The 24,405-nt window shown below is 32.1% G+C and overlaps 1 protein-coding gene across 1 annotated transcript in view; it reads left to right on the top strand.

The window, feature by feature from the left end:
• Positions 1–2,583: 2,583 nt before the first annotated feature.
• Col19a1 (collagen type XIX alpha 1 chain) overlaps positions 2,584–24,405 on the top strand; it is a 296,753-nt gene continuing 274,931 nt past the window's right edge. The window contains exons 1-3 of the mRNA XM_076860052.2: positions 2,584–2,674; positions 16,160–16,234; positions 17,160–17,259. Of these exons, the coding sequence (XP_076716167.2) occupies positions 2,584–2,674; positions 16,160–16,234; positions 17,160–17,259 (266 nt within the window). The remainder of the gene's footprint in view (positions 2,675–16,159; positions 16,235–17,159; positions 17,260–24,405) is intronic.

Genomic DNA, 24,405 nt, shown 5'->3' with positions numbered 1-24,405 from the left:
ATATTTTAAATTTTGAAACAGGCCTTGAACTTGTGATACTCTTACTTCTGTGTCCCAGATCACTGTGATTACATAAGTAGGCCACCATTCCCAGCTGAAATCATGAGTTTTTAACCACTATGTTTTATTGCTAATTTATTGACCAATAGAAATCACTTCAGTTAAAAACATGACACAGGTCTCTCTGAAAATTAAATCACTATTTGATAGCTCATTTATTTGAAATAGAATTATTTTTTAACAGTTACTAACTGACATGAAATAATAAGGTAAGTTTGCAAAGTCATATGAGGATTGGGACTATGTCTAGATGAGGAAATTAAAGAGAAAAAGGATAAAACCAGCTGTTTGATATTTAGAACCACAGTTTTAATATTCCAATTGCTGCTGCTTCTAGCTTTTCATCCATAAATATCTAAAATCCTGAATTAATTTTAAAATGCTGATCCTAGGGCATTTGGCACATGTAGAATACATAAAAAATGGTGGCTTTGTTGTTGTTTTTTTTATAGAGAGAGTCTATTAACAGAATTTAGACATTGGTATGATGAATTCTTTTATATTTTATTCTTCATTAAATTTTGAATGATGGCAAATAAGTAGAATAACATTTATTTGCATATTTAGAACTCTTGAATGGCTATTATAGTAATACCGCAATTGTCAAATACACTGAGGGAGTCATTATATTGTAATTGCCATTTATTTCCATTTTCCACTAGAGGGATTTTATTTACTAAATCTTTTATTGTAATACTTTTAGAGTAGGAATGTAATTCAGAAAGACTATTTAGGATATAACACATTATTATTTTAACTCGTGATTGAACCCAGGGGTGCTTTGCAACTAAGCTACATCCTATCCTTTTACTTATTTTTTTTTTTAAATTTTGAGACAGGGTCTAGCTAAGTTTTGGAGAGTTTCCCTAAGTTACTGAGATCATCCTGCTTTCTGAATCACTGGGGTTGCAGGCACGTGTTACTGTGCTTGATCACAACGCATTAATGTTAAATATGATGTCAATGGCAGGCTCAGGCAAAGTAGGCATTACATATATCCATTTTTCTCTATAAATGGAGTGAAAGAATACTTTTCACATGTACAGTAGTCACTCTAGTAGTAATTATTCAACCTAGTTGACAATATAATTGTTTATAGAAAGTACAGTTTCAATTAAGCCAAAATATGTAAAACTAATATTCAGAAGAAAAAAAGAATTATAAATAATAGTAATATATTTAAAATGTGAATCATTTATATGACACCAAAGGATAGGCAATAAGAGAAAAGCAAATGAACTATATCAAAATAACATCTCTGTATATCAAGGGACACAAACAACAGAGTGAAAAGGAAACCCACAGAATGGGAGAAAATATTTACAAATCATAAAATTTTAATGGTTAAAACCCAGAATATGTAAGATCAACTTCAACTTAACCACAAATAAATAACTGGATTAAAAAAATAGGGAAAGGATTTGATTAGACATTTTTCCAAGGAAGATATACAAATGACCAAAAAGATGTTGAACATCATTAACAATAGGGAGATGTAAATAAAAGCCACTAGTACATCTTAAACCCACTAATACAGTATCTGTCAAAAAGAAGGAAGGGTTATGGAGAAACGGTAACCCTTGTACATTGTTGGGGGGAATATAAAATTATCAGCTGTAATGTAAAATAGAATGGTGATTCCACAGAAAATTTAAAAAAGAATTACCATGTGATTGAGCAATTTCACATCTGGGTACATAGCCCAAAGAATTGAAAGTAGGGACTCAAACACAAATTTTTACTTTCATGTTCACAGCAGATAATTCACACTTAAAGATGTGAACAACCCAAATGTCCAATGGCTAATGGATAAATAATGTGTTGTATTCGCATAAAACAGAGTATCACTGCCTACAAAAAAAGAAAGAAGAAAATCTGACACATACTACAACATGGATGAATTTTTAGAACAGTATACTGAATGAAATAAAGTCACAAAAAGACAAAGACTGCATGATTCTCTTTATATGAGGTACCTAGAACAGTCAAATTCATAGAGGCAGAAAGAATGATAGCAGGAAGAGGGGAATGAGAAACTGTCATTTAATTGATATAGAGTTTTAGTTTTGTTAAGAGGAAAAGAGTTACAGAGATGGATGATAGTGATGGTTACAGAGCAATGTGAATGTACTTAATTCCACTGAATTAAAAATGGCTAAGAATATAAATTTATGTGCATTTTATATAATTTTTTAAAATAACAAAAATATAAATCATTGTAAGTGATGTAAATTAAAAAACCTTTTTAAAGAAGAGAATTTGTATCAAATTGATATGTAACTACAAACTAACTTGAAAATATTTTCCAAGCTCTTTCATTAGAGATTAGGTATGTATTGATATATATAATTACATATATATTTATACATGCTCTTGTATAATTATATACACTGTAAAAATCTATTTTCTCTTTGGCGATGTTGATTTTCTGGATATGATGAAGCATAATACAATAAACTCAACTTAAAAAATTTTTTTTCATTGCAGAACTGTGGCCACTTGTTCACATGGTTTCAAGACACAATGAGGCGCAATGGCTCTTGGAAGCTTTGGCCTTGGGTGGCAGTGTTCCTGCTTCCTGCTTCTACTTCCGTGACGGTTAGGGACAAGCCAGGTATCCAAGCGATCTCTTTGCCCAATTGCCAAATGTTATTTATAGTCCTTCAACCATTTAAAAAATCATTAAAACAAATTTGTTAAGGTTAAAGCAGCTATAGATTAGATCTACTAGTATACAATAAATACAAATTTTTTGTTTTCCACCATTGTCCTTCACATAATTCTCATTATCTCATTTTTAAATATGCAAATTGTGCATAGAACTAACCTTTCCTCTCTCTCACTGATATTTACAGATATAAATATATGCATGTATGTCTGTATGGGCATAGATATGATAATGTCTCTCCTTTTTCCCTTTAAGAGTTACTATTTCAAGTTACAAGTACAGAAACTCATCACTAATTAGGATTAAAGAGAACATGTTCTAATCTCAATTGGGGAATATAAAAATAGAATAGGAAATTTAAAACAAGATGTAGTTTAATTACATGTCAATTTTATAGTATCTCAGAGGAGGAAAACAAAAGTTGACAGATCTTCAGAGTATCTTTTGAAATAAATAGACAATATTTATTTGCAATTGTTAAATTTATGGGTCTTCTCATAAAATATTTCCAAAGGGCTTAGAAAGCAATTTGAAACATTGAAACATTTACTTCTATCTCTGTCTAATTTGGAAGACTTTTCTTGAACATTGAGTACATATAAATTACTGTGCTAGATGTACTTCATATTACAAAGTAGAATCAGACACATTGGAGTTTACTAAGGAAAGAGAAACATAGCCCCTCCTTCCATGCAAAGGATCACACAGCATGTTTTTTTATGATGAACACATGTGGTGATGTGCCCTGAGTCTTACTGTATTTATTCTTTTCAATATTTCTTCAATAATTTTTGCTAAACAGGAATAAAGTAACTTTAATAGAGACTTTTGAGTTTAAGGCACACATAAAATAAAAACAACCACTTGTAAAGATATAACAAATCTAATTTTTCAGGGTTTTATGGAAGTCCTCATGATGTTTCATTAATTTAGCAGAGGTACGTTTCCTAAAATAGTCCACGTGAGAGTTTGGATATTATATTACTATATATTAAATGATATCACAGGCTGTCATATAATCTTGGGGGAAAATTCTTTCTTCAGTGAGAAATAAATGAGAAGCGACTCATAGCAACTATAGCCATGCTCAAAAAGAAAAACAAAAAAGATATATAGGACTGGTAGTATATTCTGACAATATTACTGCTCTTATAAATTTACGTGTCTTTAACGAACACTAAGTAAGGTGCTTTGCAATTTAATCAAGGAGGGTAGGATTTTAGTTAGAAAGGATAATGGTTCTTTTGTTGACAGGACAGTTTTTTGAACACATGCTAGTTTGTGATGAAGTTTCTTGATGATAACAGTGATTTGAAAGGTCTACATAAATTGTTCTAGATCAAGCAAGAATCGCCAAAAATATTGACTCCTGAGTTCTATTCATAGATTCCCTTTGTGCAGGTTCAGGTAGGGTAGGATTTGGTAATTTATGTCTTTAATAAGTTCCCTAGGTGAATTTAATGCATGATTTCTAGGGAAAACACTTGCCTTTGAAAAAATGTACTGAAATTTCATTTTTCTTTTTTCTTCTCTTCTTAGTTGATGATCTTGTATTTTATGCAGCCAGGTTCCTTTTATCTTGCATTTCATTTTATCTTTTGTTATTTTAATTTTTTTGCCTTTAGTAAGTCTTATTTTTTAATGTAGGAAGAACGCTTAACATGATGTCTACAATATGATTTTGGAACAGACTTTTAATGTACAAAATAGTATTATAGATCATAAGCACAATGTTTACAGCATATCTCTAGAACCTAGTCATCTTATGTAGCCTGACTTCACTATTTTGGGATACCCCTGAATGTTTTGCTTTTGCTATAGTATCTCAATTCTTTAATCAAGTTATATTGTAGATAGGTTTACCAAAATGCATATATTCTGGTCCAATTTACTTAATTAATATATTCAAAAGATTTTCCTAAGAACCTGAATTCAAAATTAATCTGAATTCTAACAAGATTCATAGAACATGTATCACTAAAGGAAATTAATAAAGAAAAAACTTAAGTCAGTTTTTACCAGGCCATTTGGTAGAAGATATTCATGAAGCAATGAATGTTGAACGTGCCATGGAAATTGCTTCATTTCTAGAATCATTTGCCTTAACTGAAAATGCCAGTACAGTACCGTCAAAGGGATTATTGAAGAATAAGACAGGCTGAGCCTGGCAGAGGCCTCTTCTTGTGTCTTGTGTCTTGTGTATCTGATTCACGATGCAAGGTTCCTGTTTTAGTTTCCTCATGTGCAGACCTGTGCGTGTGGTCACTAACCATTTACCGGAGGGAAGTGATTACATCTAAAAATAAAATATAACAAACCTGAGAGGAAGGCTAGGGTTTCAGCTCTGGAGTCTGTGAAGTTGTCAACAGTTTACTGTTAAATCTAAATATATGAAGGATAAATTGAGTCTTTTCATTGCTCTACGTTAGTTCTATATAGGATGTTTAATGATTACTTGGAATATTGTCCAAGGTGGGACAGAATTCAAGATTAATGGGAGATTCAAAAACAGATTTTAGAAACTCAAATGTATTAAGAATTTAGTCATTTCATCTTCATTTATCAATTTTACTATTATGGTGATGTTATAGGAAAAGTCGTATTTGTATGTTGTCATATTGCCAGTGAGCTTTAACTTGAATGTGATAGTTTCAGCTCAGTTAGCTGTGAAAGGAAGATGGGGGTAAAGACATGTATTAAATGTATTCAATGCTAGATAATCTTAACATTTGCTTCAATCAGTTGCATTAAACTGTTTATTCTGTGATTGAAACCTATGTATCAAATGCTTAGTTTCTTCTATTTTCCTTAATTTGTTCTTAGGCGTAATCATTAATTTATGTATAGAAGTGATAAGGAAAAACAAAACAAAACAGAAAACCAGAGTAAAAAAAGAAAACAGGCTAAAGATGACAGAATGCCACATAAATAATAAAGTTTTAATTTAAAATTTCACATAAAATGTCAAGATAAATTATTATAAACGTGGGACCAAAGCCACAAACAGAAATTCTATTAAGCTAGTTTCCTATTAATTACAAGAAAAAATACTTTTATGAAACATAGCTTTTACTGATTGAGAAATACCTTAATCTTAAACTGAGAGCAAAAACATTGCTATCTTATAAAGAATGTTGCATTTTTAAGAAATCCTCTAGTGTTCAGTATGGCACCAAGTGGAACTCCTAATGTTAACAAATGTCCTTTACAATTTCTAAATTTGGAAAGTTGAGGAAAGCTTCACAATAATTAGATAAATAAGATAGATCCTAACCAGGTTTCTTCAACTCCTTTGAAGAAACAGTTTTGGATCAAAGATAAGCAGTAAGGTACTTTTGGCAGTTTTTGTGATAAGGTAGCTGTGTTTCCATTTTTTTCTTTTTTGGTCCCTTTTTCATATTGTCCTTGTTATATTCTAGATCAATGCCCTTAGCTTATTTTTATTAACCAGTTTTTCTCCCAACCGAGGATATTAGAAATTGCTCTATCAGACCTATTAGCAAAGTATCAAGTGCGCAGGGGGGCAGAAGGCGACCGGTGACAATGAAATGAAGGAGCCTGTGTTCCCAGTCTCCAACAAGTCTGTTTTAGCCTTTGAGAGCATGAAAAACATCTAATGGCTGTTGTGTCTCCATATATGAAAAGCAAACAGACAAATCAGTTCTATCTGTGATAAATGTTGCTTTTTACCTTCCCCAAGTGTAGTCATGATTTTTGTCACCAATAGGCAAAGAAGACAATTTTCTTTGGTGTCGGTTAGAGAAGATCGATAAATAAAATTTCTATGCAATGAGGCAGATTTTATTGGGATTTTACAGGTATACTCATTCCACATGTATTATGTGTATTCATTCCTATGCATATTGACAAGAGGAGATAGCTGTTGTGATTGTGCAGGGGATAATGCTCACCCCTGTTCTCTTCTTGTCTTATACTCTGCAGGATCTAACCCATGCCCATGTCTTTAAATGTTACCTATATGTCAGTCATTCCCAAATTTACTTCATAGCCTGGATCTCTCTTTTGAGTTCCATTCCCTTATTTCTCTCTTTCTGTCTTTTTGATAAAGAATTTTGAATTGACATATAATATTTGTACATATTTATGAGGTATGGTGTGGTAACTTGATAATGTACTGTCTGTAATGATCAAATTAGGTAACTGGTGTTTCTATATCCTTAAACATTAACAGTTTATTTCCATTGCAAATCTTTGAATGCCTACTTTCTAACATCTTATAAAATTTATAAAAATTTTTCAACTATACTCACCCTACTGTGCTGTAAAACATTAGAACTTGTTCCTCCTATTTAATAATATTTTGGTATCCATTATTCAACTTTCCCTTATTTTCTGCCCCTTGCCCTTCATAGCCTCCAGTGACCACTTCAATGAAAACAATTTTTTTAAGCTTTAACATATGAGCATAAACATTCAGTACTTGTTTTTCTGTGCCTGGCTTATTTCACTTAACACAGTGTACTCCAGTTCCTCCATGTTGCCACCAATGATAGGATTTCATGCTTCTTTATGGCTGAATAAGATTACATCTTTATAATTATACCACATTTTCTTTATGCATTCATCTGTCAATGGACTATTTGATTGATTCCATATCTTGGGTAGTGAATAGTGCTACAGTTCACATGGGAGTACAGATATCTCTATTATTATTTTTATTATTACTATTACCATACTAGGGATTGAACCTAAAGCCTCATGAATACTAGTAAAACTCTACTACTGAGCTTCATCCCCAGCACTTTATTCATTTTATTTTGAGACAGGGTCTCACTAAGTTGCCTAGGCTGGCTTCAAACTTGCAGTCCTCCTGCCTCATCCTCCTGAGTAGTTGAGATTACAGGTGTGTACCATTTCAACTGACTCAAGTATCTCTTTATGTGATTATTCAATTTCCTTTGGCTATATAACTAGTTTTACAAAAGTTGGATCATGTAGTAGTTCTATTCTCAGTTTTTTGAGGAACCTCCATTCTGTTTTCCATAAAGGCTGTACTAACATCCCTAACAACAGTGTATTTCCTTTCTCTGATATTTTTGTGTGTGTGTGTGTGTGTGTGTGTGTGTGTGTGTGTGTGTATTTGGTGATAGCCATGTAACCGGGGTGAGTTGATTTTTCTTTATGGTTTTTGATTTGCATTTCTGTTGATTAGCAGTGTTGAACATTTTTTCATATACTTGTTTGTCATTTTATGTCTTCTTTTGTGTGTGCTTACTGTATTTGGGATTTTTCATTGGTGCATTAAAATTATACTTAATATTGGGATTGATTGCTACATATTCATACATGCAAATAACATAATTTGATAAATTTAATTCCCTGGTATCTTCCCTATCCCTCATCTCCCTTACCCCAGTCCCCTTCCACTATTCTACTGGTCTCCCATCTATTTTCATGAGACCCCTCCCTTTTTATTTCATTTTTTTTCTCCCTAGCATCCACATATGAGAGAAAACACATCACCCTTGACTTTCAGAGTTTGTCTTATTTCACTTAACATAATGCTCTCAAGTTCCATTCATTTTCCCAAATGACATAATTTTATTCTTTTTTATGGCTAAATAAAACTCCTTTGTGTATATCTATCACATTTTCAATCCTTTCATTTGTTAATGGACACATATCTAGACTGTTTGCATAATTTGTCTATTGTGAATTGTACTGCTATAAACATGGCTATGAGTTTATCGCTATAGTATGCTGTCTTTAATTCTTTTGAATAAATTCTGAAGCTGGTATTGCTGATCATATGTTTGTTCCATTTCTAGTCTTTTGAGAAACCTCCATACTAATTTACATGGTGGTTGAACTAATTTATAATCCCACCAACAGTGTTTAAGTGTTCCTTTTTCTACACATCCTTGCCAGCATTTATTATGATCTGCATTCTTGGTGACTGCCATTGTAACTGGAGTAAGATAAAATCTCAGTGCAATTTTGATTTCCATTTCTCTGATTGCTAAATATGTTGAATGTATAGTTTCTTTTGAAAAATTTAGATCACTTGCCTATTTTTAAATAAAATTATCTGGGGTCTTTTCTACTTTTGAGGTTTTTGAGTTCCTCAGATATTAATTTCTTGTCAGTTGAGTAGTTTGCAAATATTTTCTGCTATTCTGAAGATTGCCTTTTTATTCTGTTGATCACAGAAATATGTGCAGAAGTTTGTTTTATGTAATCTTATACCCTATTTCTAAACATCTATTCAATAACTTCACCATTTGAATTTCTTTTTAAATTTTTTTTTAGTTTTAGATGGACACAACACTTTTATTTTTTAATTTAATTTATTTATTTTTATGTGGTGTTGAGGATCAAATCCAGTGCTTCTTCACACATGCTAGGCGAGCACTCTACCACTGAGCGACAATCCCAGACCACCATTTGAATTTCTTAATGGCATCCCAAGCTTAACATTTTAACTCTCCTCTCTTCCATCATTGACTGATTTGCTCTTCACCACATCTGCTATTAATTTCTCTCAATGATTCATTTCAATAAACTAAACCTTTATCCAGCCAAGCAAGACAACTCTCCTTCTTTCCTATATTTAAGCCATTATCATGTCTTGTTAAGTGTGGTATCTTAGGTCCTTCCTGCTTTTTCTCATCTTTACTATCCTTTCTTTAGTCTAAGCTAACATCATATCTAATCTTACAGTGTAGGCAAGCAAGTAGAGTTGCCAGATAAAACACAGGAAACCAAAATAAACTTGAAGTTTAGGTAAACAACGAATGTAAGTATGAGTATGTTCTAAGGACTGCATGGTGCATTCTTTCATGAAAAATGTTTGTTATATAACCAAGATTCAAAGTTTGATTGGGAATATGTGTTTTATTTGCTATGTTGTCAATCCTACATGATGTGGGGGAGGGGGAGTTATTTTATTATATAGAGTATTATAAATAGTGGTCAGGGAAGGCTGCCCTCATGTGGGGACATTTTACCAGAGACATGAAGGCTGTGAGAGAGTAAGACATATGAATACCCCAAAAGCAGCACCAAGTCCTGGAGGCTGAGGAGTGCTCAGCATATGGGAGAAATAGCAAGAAAGGCTAAGGGACTAGAGTTATGGGGGGAAGGGCATGCCACTGAAAAACTGATTTGTTTTTTATCTGTTGTCAAAAATCTGATTTCTGAAAATCAATCTCAAAGGCCAGACCTTGGACTCTAGTAAAGTAATTCAAACTGTCTTACAAGACCTCTTGGGAAATGGTCAATCATTGCCCTGTAGGACTATTCCCAGATAACATAGAAATGGGCAGATTTCTAAATTTATACTTTGTAGCATCTCAGCAAACCTTAATTCACAGTTAATTGAATACTGTAATATGGTAGTCTCTCATTATCTATGAGAAATATATTTCAAGACCCCCAGTGGATGCCTGAAACCAGGGATAGTACTGAATCTGATACATACTATGCTTTTCCTAGCATAAATACCTGTGATAAAGTTTAATTATGAATTATAAGCAAACAATCAGCAACAATAACAATAATAAAATTGAACAACTATAACAATATACTCCAAAAAAGTTAAATGTTAAGAAGTATTTATTTATGGAAATTTTTATTTAATATTTTTAGATCACAGTTAACCTCAAGTAACTAAAACCACAGAATTAAAAACTTGGTTAAGGGACTATTGTCCTGTATTATTCATAATATATTATTAAAGAACAAATGTGTGGAGATATTTACATTTCAGCAAATTTAAAATGTAAATTTTGTCTTTGCCAAATTACATGTTTTCTTTTACTGCAATCAGTAAAGTGGCATATAAATAGTATAAATAATATTAGGAACAATCAAGAAAGGGTAAAGAGTGAAATACAACCTGTTTATATTTATTTTTTACCATCTTCACAACGGATTTTCCTCCTTTGTCTTATAATACACAAGGAATGATCGCACCTCCAGGCTTTTCCTAAGACCAGAGCCTTGCTAAGCCTAGAGTCCCAGAAGGTGACTAGCCCATTTTCCCTATAAGCATCAGCAACATTCACAAATCTTTTAGGTACTATATCAGTGAAAAAAAATCAAAATTAAAAGAATAGATTTTAGCTGGTATTAACTATCTGAGAGCAGAAGGGGAATTCAACATACTTTCAGTGAACAATAATAAAATAGTGGCTTAGGAGGCTGAGGCAGGAGGATTGAGAGTTCAAAGCAGGCCTCAGCAAAAGCAAGGCACTAAGCAACTTAGTAAGACCCTGTGTCTAAATAAAATACAAAATAGGACTGGGGATGTGGTTCAATGGTCGAGTGCCCCTGAATTCAATCCCTATTACCACCCCCAACAAAAATAAAAATAAATAAAAGTGGAAAAAGAAGGATTTTTAACATGCTATCATTGAATACTATATTAAACTGAAGACTTTTATATAAGTAGGTACAGAAAATACCAGAAAACTGATAAGAAAAATATGTATCAAAATATGTGCAGGAGCTTTTTAGTTTGATGCAATTCCATTTGTCTACTTTTGTTTTGGTTTTCTGTGCTTTCAGTGTCTTCTCCAAAAACTCCTGTCTGTTAACCTCTAGATATGTACAGTTTTTTATGTTTCTATGTATCAGCTAAAAATTAATTTTAAAAAAAGATATGCTCTAATCTCATGCTAGACGAGGTAATGCCAGAAGGTAAAATCATAGTATGAGGATCAGGGGGAAAAGGTGATTTTGTGTGTGTGTGTGTGTGTGTGTGTGTGTGTGTGTGTTTAGAGATTTATTTTTCAAGCAGGTATTTAAAAAGGAGGATTTTTTTCTGATACAGGATGAAGACAGTTTCTTAGATATGCTATTATTTAACATGTTTTTGAAAAGATATGCAGAAAATATGTTTGTTTATGGGAAATGTGTTGTATTTCAACTCTGACATTGAATAGTCATGGTCTGCTTCCCTTGGATGATGAGGGGATTCTAATTTTTTTAAACTAAAAAAGAATTATGTATTTTATTTGTAGATAATTAACTAAAATCATGGAATACACAAGTCTGATCTAGCTGCCTAGCTTTCTGTTTCCTTTGGCTCTTTTCTAAAAATTTTTTTTATTGGTTGTTCAAAACATTACAAAGCTCTTGACATATCATATTTCATACATTAGATTCAAGTGGGTTATGAACTCCCATTTTTACCCCAAATACACTCTTTTTAATACCCCTTCAGTCCTTTAAATTTTCCAAGGAAGAAGAAAAGTGGATCCGACAGTCATTAACATCTTAGCATGAAGTTTTAAAAGACATTTGTATTTGCTTTTGAAAAAAAATCTGCTGATTAGAATTCTCTAAGCAGTACATTTTTGGGAGAGAAATTTTAGTTGTTACTTTTGAAATATTCCAGAGGACTTTTGAAGAAACACTGCAACAGTGCTTGGTCTCTGTCTACCTGACACAATATTCGTATATTTGAATCTTACCTGTAAATGGTTAAGGTACATGTACATTTACTTTAAACTGTGCTTTACTTTATATTAAAATGAATATGTTTATATGTAAATAAATTAGCATATTCAACTTGTGATTGCCACTTCCCCTAGCCTTGAGACTTTATGCAATGGATTTATCAGATTTCAGGCATTACGATTATTGTGCCTTAAATCTTAAGGCACAAATAATTAACATTATTTAGCTTTAATTTGTTCTGTCCAACATTTAGCTTTAATTTGTTCTGTCCAACTTTTCACAACAAAGCGTGTTCTGTATGAAATGACATTTGATTTTCATAAGCTAAAGACTTTTAATGGAGAAATACTTACATAAATATTGCTGGAAATGTTGAATTCCATTCATTTCAAAGTGACAGGTTTATTGCATTGATATCATTATATATTCACAAAGTCCTTGGAAGAATTTAAATAACATATATACTGTTTCCAAATTGGAAATAGGCCAACATACCTCTACCTCATTAGGAAAGTGTTACAGTGGGAAGTTCCTTTCTGTTGTCTGAAGATTCATTTTGCCAATTATCTACTGAAGCATACATATATTGTAAAGTCTTTTATTTGATATAGTCATTCATGGCCATAATAAAATTTTGATGAGAATTTAGGATTTGTGTTTATAAGAATAAGGTTTAGCTTCAAATATTTTCTCATAGAAATGCTGTTTTCCTCTTTTGTTGAAGTGTTACTTACACACATGGAAGTCAACAAATGTTAAGTAGATAGTGCAAGGAGTTTTAACGTATGTATTTATGGGTCTGTTTAACTATTGCTCTAATAGAGAGCACTTCCAGAACCCCAGAAAGCTTCTCTGTATATGTTCCCAGTCGACCAGTTGACAACCCGTATCAGGATAACCACTGCTTTGACATAGATTAATTATGCAGTCTTTGCATTTCATGTAGATGGAATGAGGCAGCACATATTTGGGGAGGAATTATATATTTTTTTGCCTCATGTTATTTGTGAGATTCATCCAGTTGTTGCATGTATCATTAGTTTGTTCTATTTTTATTGCTATACAATTTATTGTTGTATATACCAACATCTTGCTGATGAACTTTGGGGTTGTTTTCAGTTTTAGATTATTAGGAATAATGCCATCATGGATATCTTATGTAAAAGGGTCATTTACACTCATTGTTTAAACTGTCATTTCTTTTGGGCCATTGAATTTCCAAGTCACAGAATTCATGTGTATTTATCCTTGGTAAATACTGCTGAACAGTTTTCTGAAGTGATTATAGTAATTTTCACTTCCACAAGCAGTGGGTTGACAATTTGAATATTCATTTTTGAAGTGCGTAAGTTTTTTGGACAAACTTAAAATAAGCATTTCAATATTTTTCTTATTGATTTATGGGAGCTCATTGTATATTCCAGATATGATGCTTTATTGGGTGTATGTATGCAGATACCTTCTCCTGGTCTATGGCTTGTCTTTTCACTCTAATGTCTTTTTTTAAATTTTTGGTACCAGGGAGTGAACTCAGGGGCACTTAACCACTAAGCCACATTCCCAGGCCTCTTCTAATGTATTTTGATTAATAAAGATTTTAATTTTAATGAAGTCCCATTTATCTTTTTTTGTGAGTAATGCTTCCTGTGTTCTTTTCAAAAAAATCTTTGCTACAAGTTTTTGAAGATTTATTATTCTACCTGCATCTATTTTATTGTCTTTGTTTTCATCTTTATGATCATTTCTAATTAATTTCTGTGCATGGTGTGAAGCAAGGATCAAGATTCAGTGGTTTTTATATGGATATCTCTTTGACCATCACCATTTATTCAACAATCATCCTTTTGCCACTGAATTTCAATGATTGTTTTGGAGTAAATAAGGAGACTCTACGTACACAGATCTTTAAACCTTCTGGTCTGTTTCATTGATCTTTTTCTCTATATGTGCATCCATGCCACATACTAAAAATGTCTAATATCTGATAGTTTAAGTTTTCAATATGTTCTTTGATTTTGCTTTTAGCTATTGTTTTATATATATCTCCATAATAATTTGAAAATCAGCTTGTTGGTTTTCTCTCTTTCTCTGTCTGTCTCTCATACAGACACTCACATATGCACTCTCCAATCTATTGGGATTTTAACTGGCATTGCACTGAATCTAGGGATAAAGCTAAGAATTGACATCTTAATAATAATGAGTCTTCCAATCTAAATACTTGGTTTATCCCATGAATTATTTAGATCTTTAGTTTTTCCTCAGCAGCATTCTCTAGTTTTTAGTGTAGAAATCTTTGGTGAGATATTGGGTTTTATTAAAAAAAACCCAAAACTATGGGTTCAGGAAAAATCGATAATATTTACAAAATATCTGGTGATTTTACTATTATTTAGAATAGGATATGCCATCTTAATTAAGATCTATGAGGTAGAGTTTCAAAGTAGCAAAGTAGCGAAGTAACCTCCAAAATTATTTAGTACTATAATTTCACTTTGCAAATTGTGTATCCAAAATGTATATTACATTTTATTTGTTTCTTACTTTTAAATCTGATTGACAGCACTACTTATAATACGGTTTATTCTTCTGGTTAAATATATCAAAATGATGCCTTGTCACCATGGCGAAGGCCAGTGATATACTTGTCAAAGAAGGGCTGAGAAGTTTAGCCATTGAACTGGATGATCAACAATTTCTACTCCCACAGAGCAGATCAATTTTATTTTAAACAGTTTATCTCCTGTCTATATGAAAAACTTTTAAGTTATAAAACTCAGACATAAATTTTAGACCTAGCAAATTAAACTTATGATTACATGATGCCAAAATATATTATTGATTTGGTTTAAGATTTTAGCCACCTAGTTGTATAGTTATCCTGACATAATAAAAAAATTGGCTACATTTTTTTGTGAATTAAGTACTATATTTACATTTCCCAGCCTGAATTAGATTTAAATATGTATTCAGATGTTTAAGTATCTGTGTATGTATATACATTACTGTGTTACAGTAGTATGGTATTATTGACCATGTAAATTCACTGTGAGTAGAGACTGGTTTTATCTTTTTTCTCTGTGAATAGCACTAATTCCTTGGCACATAATTAACACTTTTTCAATGATTTCATCTCATTTTTTTCTTTTCATTTTAGACTACTTTTTGTATGGCAGAGATCTTTGCTCTGGGGCTTTTAAATTATATGTCAATTATTTCCATACATGTCCCCTTCTCTTCTAAAAGTTTAATATCACTTAATCCCTGAAAGGAAAGTGAGGAACTAAGAGATGGGGGAGCAAGGAATGAAAGATGGAGACAAGGCAGAGATACACAGGAGAGTTTATTCATCAGAGCTTATAAATAAAGGCACAGCTCTCCAAAGACAGAGAGAGGCAAAACAAGGATTAGAGCTGGGCAGGTACTACTGCAGGCGGTTAAGGGTTGGGTTGGTATGAGGGAGTGTTGAGCCTTTCTCAGAAATGCCCTTGGGCAGGAAAGTGAAATTTTTCTTAAAATGGCGGCTGTCACTTAAGGTGGCTGTCCAGATGCTAAGCAAGGACCTTACAATCCCCAAACCTGAATCAAATTTATATTAAAATATAGTAGTAGTAAACTTGTTTAACTATTAGAGTATGCTTTGGATATAAAAGTTTAACAATGTTCTTAAATTCAGCCAACTTCCTAATGTCAAATACATAGGAACAGTTGGAGTGTTAGAATAATAGTGATGATAGTTATAATAGCTAACACTAAGAAGTACCCACTATGTACCAGGCAGTATCCTAAGCACTTTACATAAGCAACCACATGGAATCCTCACATCCACAAAGCCAGGTGGGGAATATCTTTATCCACATTTTACAGAATTTAACAAAGTGATTCTATTTGTTTTTGTTTTCATTTTTATTTTAATTTTCTGACAATATGATAAGATTCAAATTGATTTGAAAAACTGGATTGGAAAATGTGGTACAAAAAACTTATATACATATTTTTTTTCTTCAGAAAAACAATGTCCTATTCTGAGGACAGTGGGATTCCAGTTCACACAAGACAACAGAAATGAACTTGAAGTTTCAGGTAAGCTTTATAATATTTGGTAAAGTAGGATTTAGTGTAAAATGATCACCAAAAATGCAGTACATTGTAGGTGATTTTTTTAAAATATTGCAACTTAAGACTGTAGCATTAGCATAAAAATTAAAAGCAGATGGTGCAGAAAAATGCTGAAAGTAGTTTTCTGTATTATTTAATTTAAGATCAACAACACTTCAAACTGTTTGGGAGAAAAGTTATTTAAAATTATAGGGGTTGTATCCACCATAGAAATTTTTAAAAGAGAAAGGGAAATTTATGACAAAGAAGACCTTACCACCCAGATAAAATCACCATTAGCATTTGGCATAACATTCCTATAAATCTTTCTTCTTCTCTTCCTTCCTTCCTCTCTTCCACTCCATCATCTTCTTCTGTCCTTCTCTATTTCCCTCTCATATTCTCTCCAATACCCACACACACTCACACAAACATATTAATAATACATGTATTGTATCTGAATTCCCAGTATTTCCCCACATCATTATGCATTCTCCTAAAGTATAATTTTTAAGAGCTGTTTAGATTGAAACTGAATACCGTATTATTTTTTTGTCTAACTTTTTGTCTACACTTCAGAGATGCTACAATGAGCTACTCTATTTACCTAGGTAATATGTATGTCAAAAGATACTAATATTTTAGTCTTTTGAAATATATTTGTGATCTTTTCTTCAGAAAGAAGGCTACATATTCTATATACAAAATTAGTTTCATCCTTCTGTACCCTAAAAGAAGGAAAAGATAAAACAAAGGAATTTTGCTGATCCCAAACATCAGGGTTTCATGTGAAGTAAATCAGCCTATAGATAAAGACAACAAAAAATCCTAGTTAAGAAAATCAATATTTTTGTGAGTATATTTAAATTTAATAAAACTGCTGGATTAAATAATGTGTCACATTTTGCAGGTTTTGATCTAGGAGAGAGCTTTTCTCTGAGACGTGCATTTTGTGAAGGGGATAAAACCTGTTTCAAATTGGGAAGTGCACTTCTTATTAGAGATACTATGTAAGTAAAATAATAATTTTTATTTGTATTTTAATAATGCTACAAAACTATGTTTTAAAGAAATTTAAATAATTTGTTTAAAAAGTGCAAAACCTTTTCAATAGTGTGATCCCCACTCGAAGGTGTGCTATTTATGTATTTTTTTATTTATGAAATTTTTTGTCATCTGATTTTTGTTCTATAGTATATGAAATACCTTTTATATATACAGAGCCATAATCTTTAGAGGATAGTAATTAAATACATTTTTGAAGAAATATTATTTATACTTAAAGTAGGCATAAGTAATATTAGGTTTTAAAATGTATGTAAACTTTAAAACTCAAGACACAATGTAAATTCAGAGACAGAAAACTGTTATCTATTTAATTTATTTCTTCAATTACCATTTGTCACATAAATTAAAAGAATTTAGCTATTAGGCATTCACTGTAGTACATAGAATACAAAGTAAAATAAACTGTTCTGCAGTTTTATTTTTTATCTTGATATTCTTTTCATTTAAAATTAATTTACTATTTTTCCTTTGTTATTTTGTTTTTTCCTATGGTTACACCTAGAATTTTTTGTTTTATTTTTTTAAAGAGAAGTTACCTTTTAAATAATGGCAATTGGTCAGGAACTGTTCAGGGCAATAATAATTTCAATATGGTTGGCAATATTTTGAGGATGAGTTCAATATCATTCAGAAAGTTGAGTCACCAGGAAGGCAGGGAACATATATGATCATGATATTTATTCCTTGAGTTGGGCATGAGTACCCCTGTGTATGAAAACACTGTCATGACAAAAGCATCAAAATTCCACTTGGTTTAACATGCAACATAGGTGGTTTTCTGGGAAAACCTATGAATGCTGCCATTTCCTGATGGGTAGCCTCTACTAAAAATTGTTGATAATTTCAACATGAATTCTCTAAGGGAAATAGCATCAATCATCTTAGATGCTGTGCATAACCTAACTTTCAAACACTTTCTCCTTGAGAAAAGTTTCTTTTAAACCTCCTATTTTGTGATACTTTAGTTAATTTTACTTTAATAACATGGTTCCTTATAAGTAAATTACCCATTAATTGGTAAAACACATGAATGTTAGGGAAGAGAGGGATTTTATATTGGGGATAATGTCATGTGTTGCGATTTAGGTAGCTTCATAGAAAGGAATTGAGGACAGCACAGCATTTCCATGTTTAGTAGGCATATGGAGTAAAGAAAAGTCAAGATGCACAATATTTCTCATATATATATATTTCTTTCTAAACTAGTAGTTGATACCTTCAATGAATTTTGGAAAGGCAATATATTGTGTTCCAAAAATTAAAATGCAGCTTTTCTTCCTGCTTATTTAAACTCCTGTAATTCTGGTCAGGTGGAAAAAAGATTGGAGTGAAACCTTTTAAAATTCATTGGATTTGAGTGAAAAAAGACTTAGCTAATTTTAAGTAGCTATATTGGAAACCTTGCTGTGACTTTTAGGCAATGCTATTCCCCTGTGAATCCATGAGATTATAAATATTAAGCATGACTTGAAATTTGTTTCCTGGGCTTTGACTCTAAATCGCTATCCAATCCCTGGGCAATCAATATAAATGAATTCTCTGGCTCTGTGGAGCAGAACCCTGGGACCTTCGCTACAGGAAACTGGAGGGTATCTGGTTAAGCTGACTAGTGAGTGTCAAGTAGCTTGGCTCCTATCCACTTACATTTCACTCACTGAGCCAAGTATGCTAGGATGCTTCTCTTGCATGATGCCATTTTGATTTTTCAATGAGACTGGAGTAAAGTTGCAGCTATTTATATATTTGTAAATAAGCTGCCTTGCAGAGTCAGCATGGGAAAAACAGATGCTATTTTATATGGAAAATGGGGATGCTTTCTGGGCCTGAGTTTGCTTTTATTGTTCTGTCATATTCCGGGTGAGATTCACCAGGGAAGAGACATAATAAGCGTGTTGTTCATATACCTGTTAGGCATACTCAATGCCTTGAGCCTGGCTTAATGTGGGATTCCCAAAGGTTTCTTTGGCAGAGGCCCTCCAGATAAACACCATGAAACACTTAGAGGTGGCACAGGCTCAGGCACTTCTAAGGGGCGTGATGTGTTTTGCTTTGCTTTAAATTCATGTCTACATGTTCAGTATTCTGAGAGGCATGATGTGTTTTGCTTTGTTTTAAATTCATGTCTATTTGTTCAGTATTTATTGGGGGTAACAAATGGTAAGTCTGGGGAGGCTTTAAAAGAATCTGGGCGGGATGTTACCTAGTTTTCTAGGATTCTCTTTTTAGAGGAAAATTCCTTGGCTTCTTTTATCTACAAGTATCCCTGTTTCTGTAAAAGAAATAATTCATTATTTTTATAGAGAGTGTTATGTCCCAGAAGATCATTCTTTGATTATTTTCAGTTCTGTTTTGGCAATTATCTGGGTAAATTAGTGAAATTCTGAGAAATGATACAAACACATGCACACCATAGAGAACCTTATATTTTTAGTGAGTTCCTGTCTATCTTTCATTATTTGCTTTATAGAGACATTTAAAATAAAAGGGCTTAGTATTGAATATTTTAGAAGACTTGACACATGTTGAGTTTCTGTGTACTACTGATCCTGAAGGGGTATAGTTTTGATAGACCAATGGAGAAATCAATTTCAAAAGTATTAGGAAATGAATTTTCTGATTTATTATTGAGTTCAAGTATGGTAGATAGCCTTAGCCCTCAGGTTTTTGATCGTTAGTGGCTATTTGTAATACTGTGGTGAGAAGGATTCTGAGGTCATTTTAGGTTCAATGAATTAAAGAGCTATGATCCATCAGGGAAAAAAGAAAAGAGAGAAGGGCTAACATTCCTTTCATATCTGTAGCATCTGATTTAGGATGATGCCTGTAAGCTGGTGACTTTTGCCACTGAAGCTATCCTTAAGAATAATGGAAAATGAGGCTATGTATGAAAAAAAAACCAACACAGATTAAATGTAATAATAGTTTATGAGTTTGGATAATGTGGCTAGACAAAGTGACATAAATGACAGATATGGTCCCCTTAGGTTTTGTCACAGATAAACAAATCTCTAGTGACAGTCTTCTTTCAGTGTCTCTCATTAAATTGGTGGTTTATGAAAGCAAGGTATTTAGTTTCATAGATATAGATGGAAAAAAAGAAATAATAGGTGAGAGTAGAATGGTGGTTACCAGAGGCTAGGGAGAGGAGGGTAAAGGAAGGAATGGGAAAAGGTTGATCCATGGATATTAAATTGTAGATAGATAAGAGCAAGATGTTCTGGGGTGCTATTGCACATTGTCATATAAGGGTGACCTTAGACAACAACAATGTACTATACATTTTTAAAATCCAGAAGAAAGGATTTTAAAGTTTTCATTATAAAGGAATGATAAATGTTTGAGGATATAGGTATGTTTAACCTGATTTAAATACTGCACAATGTATATATTTATCTAAATGTTACATGATTCCCATTAACATGGTATGATTTAATTATTTATGTATTTAGGTATCAGTGAATGATCCCAAGGGTGCTTAATCACTGAGCCACATCCCCAGCCCTTTTATTTACTTTTTTTTAAAAAAAATTTTGAGACACGGTCTCACTAAGTTGCTTAGCGCCTTGTTAAATTGCTGAGCCTGGCTTTGAACTTGCAATCCTCCTGCAGTGGCCTCCCATGATGCTGGGATTACAGATGTGCACCACTGTGCCAGCTAAGTTTTATTTTTTAATCTATCAGTTAAAATAAATCTTAAAAGTCTAAATATAGCTGAAAATTTAAAAATATATTTGCCACTCACTTGATAGTAAAGAAGTGTCAATGTTAAGAAAATGATTTCTATACAAATAAAAAATGAACATGTCTCAAAGAAAAAAGATGGTTGATAGAAGCTATTCTGATTTGCATTATATGTTTTTAAAAACATGATCTCAACAAGAATAAAATCTCAAATTATATTTGTATATATATTTGTAAGATGTGTATGATTTGGGGGGAATCTTTCAAGTTCTCTGGACTTTAGTAATCCCCTTGGAAATAATCCTAAATATTAGGGTGATTTTTACCTTGTCTTTGCTACTGTTGAATGATTTATTCCATGGCCATGTTTTTTCTACATGGGCCTTTACTCTAGGATTTGTATTAGTGTGAACAAGAGCATAACATATAGGAAAGTTGTTTTATATTGCTTAGGATTATTTTCACAAAACTGGTTTTTAGAAATGAAAGTCATTTTACATATATTGATAGATACTACTAAATATGTTCTCTCATGATCTACTAATGAAAGTCATTTTACATATATTGATAGATACTACTAAATATGTTCTCTCATGATCTAATCCATTCATTTCACATAATCTCCCAAACCACCAGTAGCACTAGACATTATGGGTTTAAATTTTTGTGTTTTGTTTTTAAATTTAAAATTCATGGAATCACAAATAAAAACTGTAGTGTACTGTATAAATTTTAGAGGCTCCCAAAACATTTCTGTTTGGCTTAAAGGTAGATAAGAGGTAGCTTTGGTAAGTCACTAAAATAAATGCAGTAAGGTGGAGAGCTTATCATTTTATTCAGCATTTGTTGACCAGAAGTATGGGCTGCAACTTCCTTTGGTGGAGGAATGAGGGGCTCTCTTGTCTTCCTGGAACCTACTACAGAGACACAGAGTGACAGGGAAAAATACACTTCCCTCTTGCTTTGTTCTGAGAAGAAACTGAGATGTATTACTTTGTCACTTATGCTGCGTTGTGATTCAAACCCATCCTTTCTCTTGTTAAGGCTAAACTTCCTTAGGCATTATACAGAAGGTCAGTTTTTATCCCTTCCCTCATAAGGGCCAATTTTCTAACCCATGTTCCATTTTTATTGCTCTTTTTTGAGTCCTCTCCAAGTGCTCAAAACCAGTTAAATGCTGAGGCTCAAAACTATGTTCAGAATTCTGATACTGAGGCTTTTAATTGTGGATGTTTCAGGAGGATTACTTTACAATTCCATTAAGCTGTAGAGAATGACTATTTATGCATCCCTTGGGTTTTCACTTGGGCATTCTTTCATTTGTAGATAACAAGTTTCCTATATAAGGGCATGTGATTTAGTTAAAAAGTTGTCCAGCTGTTTTTATGAGATTGACTGACAGTTACACATAATTCTTTATGTCATCACTGTACTTCCTTAATTATAGTTTGGCATACCAAGAATTTGAGGTGAGCTAGTAAGTCATGCATTCTTAAAATGAAAAGAAAAACCTGTTAGGTTCACAATTACTGAATTCTGTAAGTCCACTAACTTAGAAAAATTATATGTATTAGATGCAACAGAACTTTAATTAAGTTTACAGATTTTTAATACTGTAAAATTACAAGAACTAATTTTTTCTAGAAAATTCAGGAATATTAATATGCGCCAGTAACAAATTTCTTAGTATAAAGTGACTACTAAAATATAAATTAACGTGAAATCTTATTAGTTCAATATTTTGTTTACTAGTTTTGGAAATATTTCATATTATCATTATCAAATTTAAGTAAGTTATGATTTTCCTCTTCCATATTTCTCATAATTCAATATTATTTTAGGAAAAGTAGAATGTACCAGTAATTAATCATACATATAGAGATCCTATAACATTCATGCCACCTTAAATAAAGATTTTTCTTGTTCTTGAATATTTGTTAGCCTGAGATAAAATTTTTTATATAATATGCAGATACTTTTTTTAAGTTTAATGTCTATTTGTGAGTGCTAAAAGACAAAAGTCTTGTAAGGTAAAAATATTTTTGTTTCACATGAGTTGTAGATGAATAAACTATAAATGGATTTAATATTAATATTCATTAATTATATTTAATACTTTCATAATAATTTATTATGAAAGTAGGAACAATTGTGCCTCCATTATTACTTTCAGAGTATATTTTTAATGATTAAAATTACCAAAAAATAAAAAGGCTCACATGAAATGAGAGTGAGAAGCTGTAATATATTTACAAATAACTACTTTCTAACATTAAATGTATGTAAACTTTTGAAAGAAAAGTGGTTATCATTTCTAAAGAAAAAGGGGTCATTTCTTGTTTGTTGAAACACAAGACAGAACATGCAAATAGGGCTGGCACTCACTAGTAGTGCAGGCTTTGCCAAGGAAAGTGTAAGATGTGGCTCTAGCCTCTGGAATGTGTGAATATATTCTGAATATATTCCCTTAGTGGTAAGAAATGTAAAAAAAAAATTACAATTTGAGCATACTTTTGATGCTTTAAACATTCAGAAGACAGAATCCCTTGAAGATGGAACAATTAGGAAAAAACTTCAAGCTGATGGGATTTGAACAGGGTTTTGAAGACTGAAGGGAATACTAAGTCAGAGGTGGATGTGGTAAGAAGAGGGAAAACATCTCAGGTGAGCAAATGCCATTAGTTATATTATGAATCTTTGGAGTTTAAGATATGGAGAAATTTAATAAATATTATATGAGATAACTGCTATACTCAAAAAACATCGACAATTTAATTTGTCCATATCCAAAGTAGAAGACAGTTTGAGTTTTTTGGATGTTCCTGGACATTATTTAAACCCCTGGAAAAATTCTAGGGAACTAAACATTTGTATTTATTTATTTATTTATTTTAGTTGTAGATGGACAGAATCCCTTTATTTATTTTTATGTGGTGCTGAGGATAGAACCCAGTGCTTCCCATGTGCGAGGCTACAACCCTAGCCCACAAATACAGTTTTTTTGTATAACATCTAGATTATTTAAGTTCTTATGAAAATCTATAGTCATTCAAAATTGGTAATAAGCTTCTTAAAAAATGTCATATGACCAGAAATGTATTATTTTTCTTTCAACACCATTATCCCCATCAAAACTCCCATTCTTTGGACAGAGAAGCTAGTTGTTAAGATGTAAAAGTTTAGCAAATTAGGGATTACATCCATGTGATTTGTGTTTGTATCCAATATGGTGCCTGATACACCATAAGTAGTGCTTACTAATGTGAATTGAATATTCAAACCTTAATGGTTTTTATCTTGTTGGTAGATTATATAGCTATTTTATAGTTATTTGCATATTTTTGCATCCAAGAATTTCTTTTTATTAGCACATCAAAAAACAAAGTACATCACTTCTAACTCCATTA

Source organism: Callospermophilus lateralis, chromosome 6 (genome assembly GCF_048772815.1).
Source record: "Callospermophilus lateralis isolate mCalLat2 chromosome 6, mCalLat2.hap1, whole genome shotgun sequence".
Lineage (NCBI taxonomy): Eukaryota > Metazoa > Chordata > Mammalia > Rodentia > Sciuridae > Callospermophilus > Callospermophilus lateralis.
This window is presented reverse-complemented; position numbering and strand designations above follow the sequence as displayed.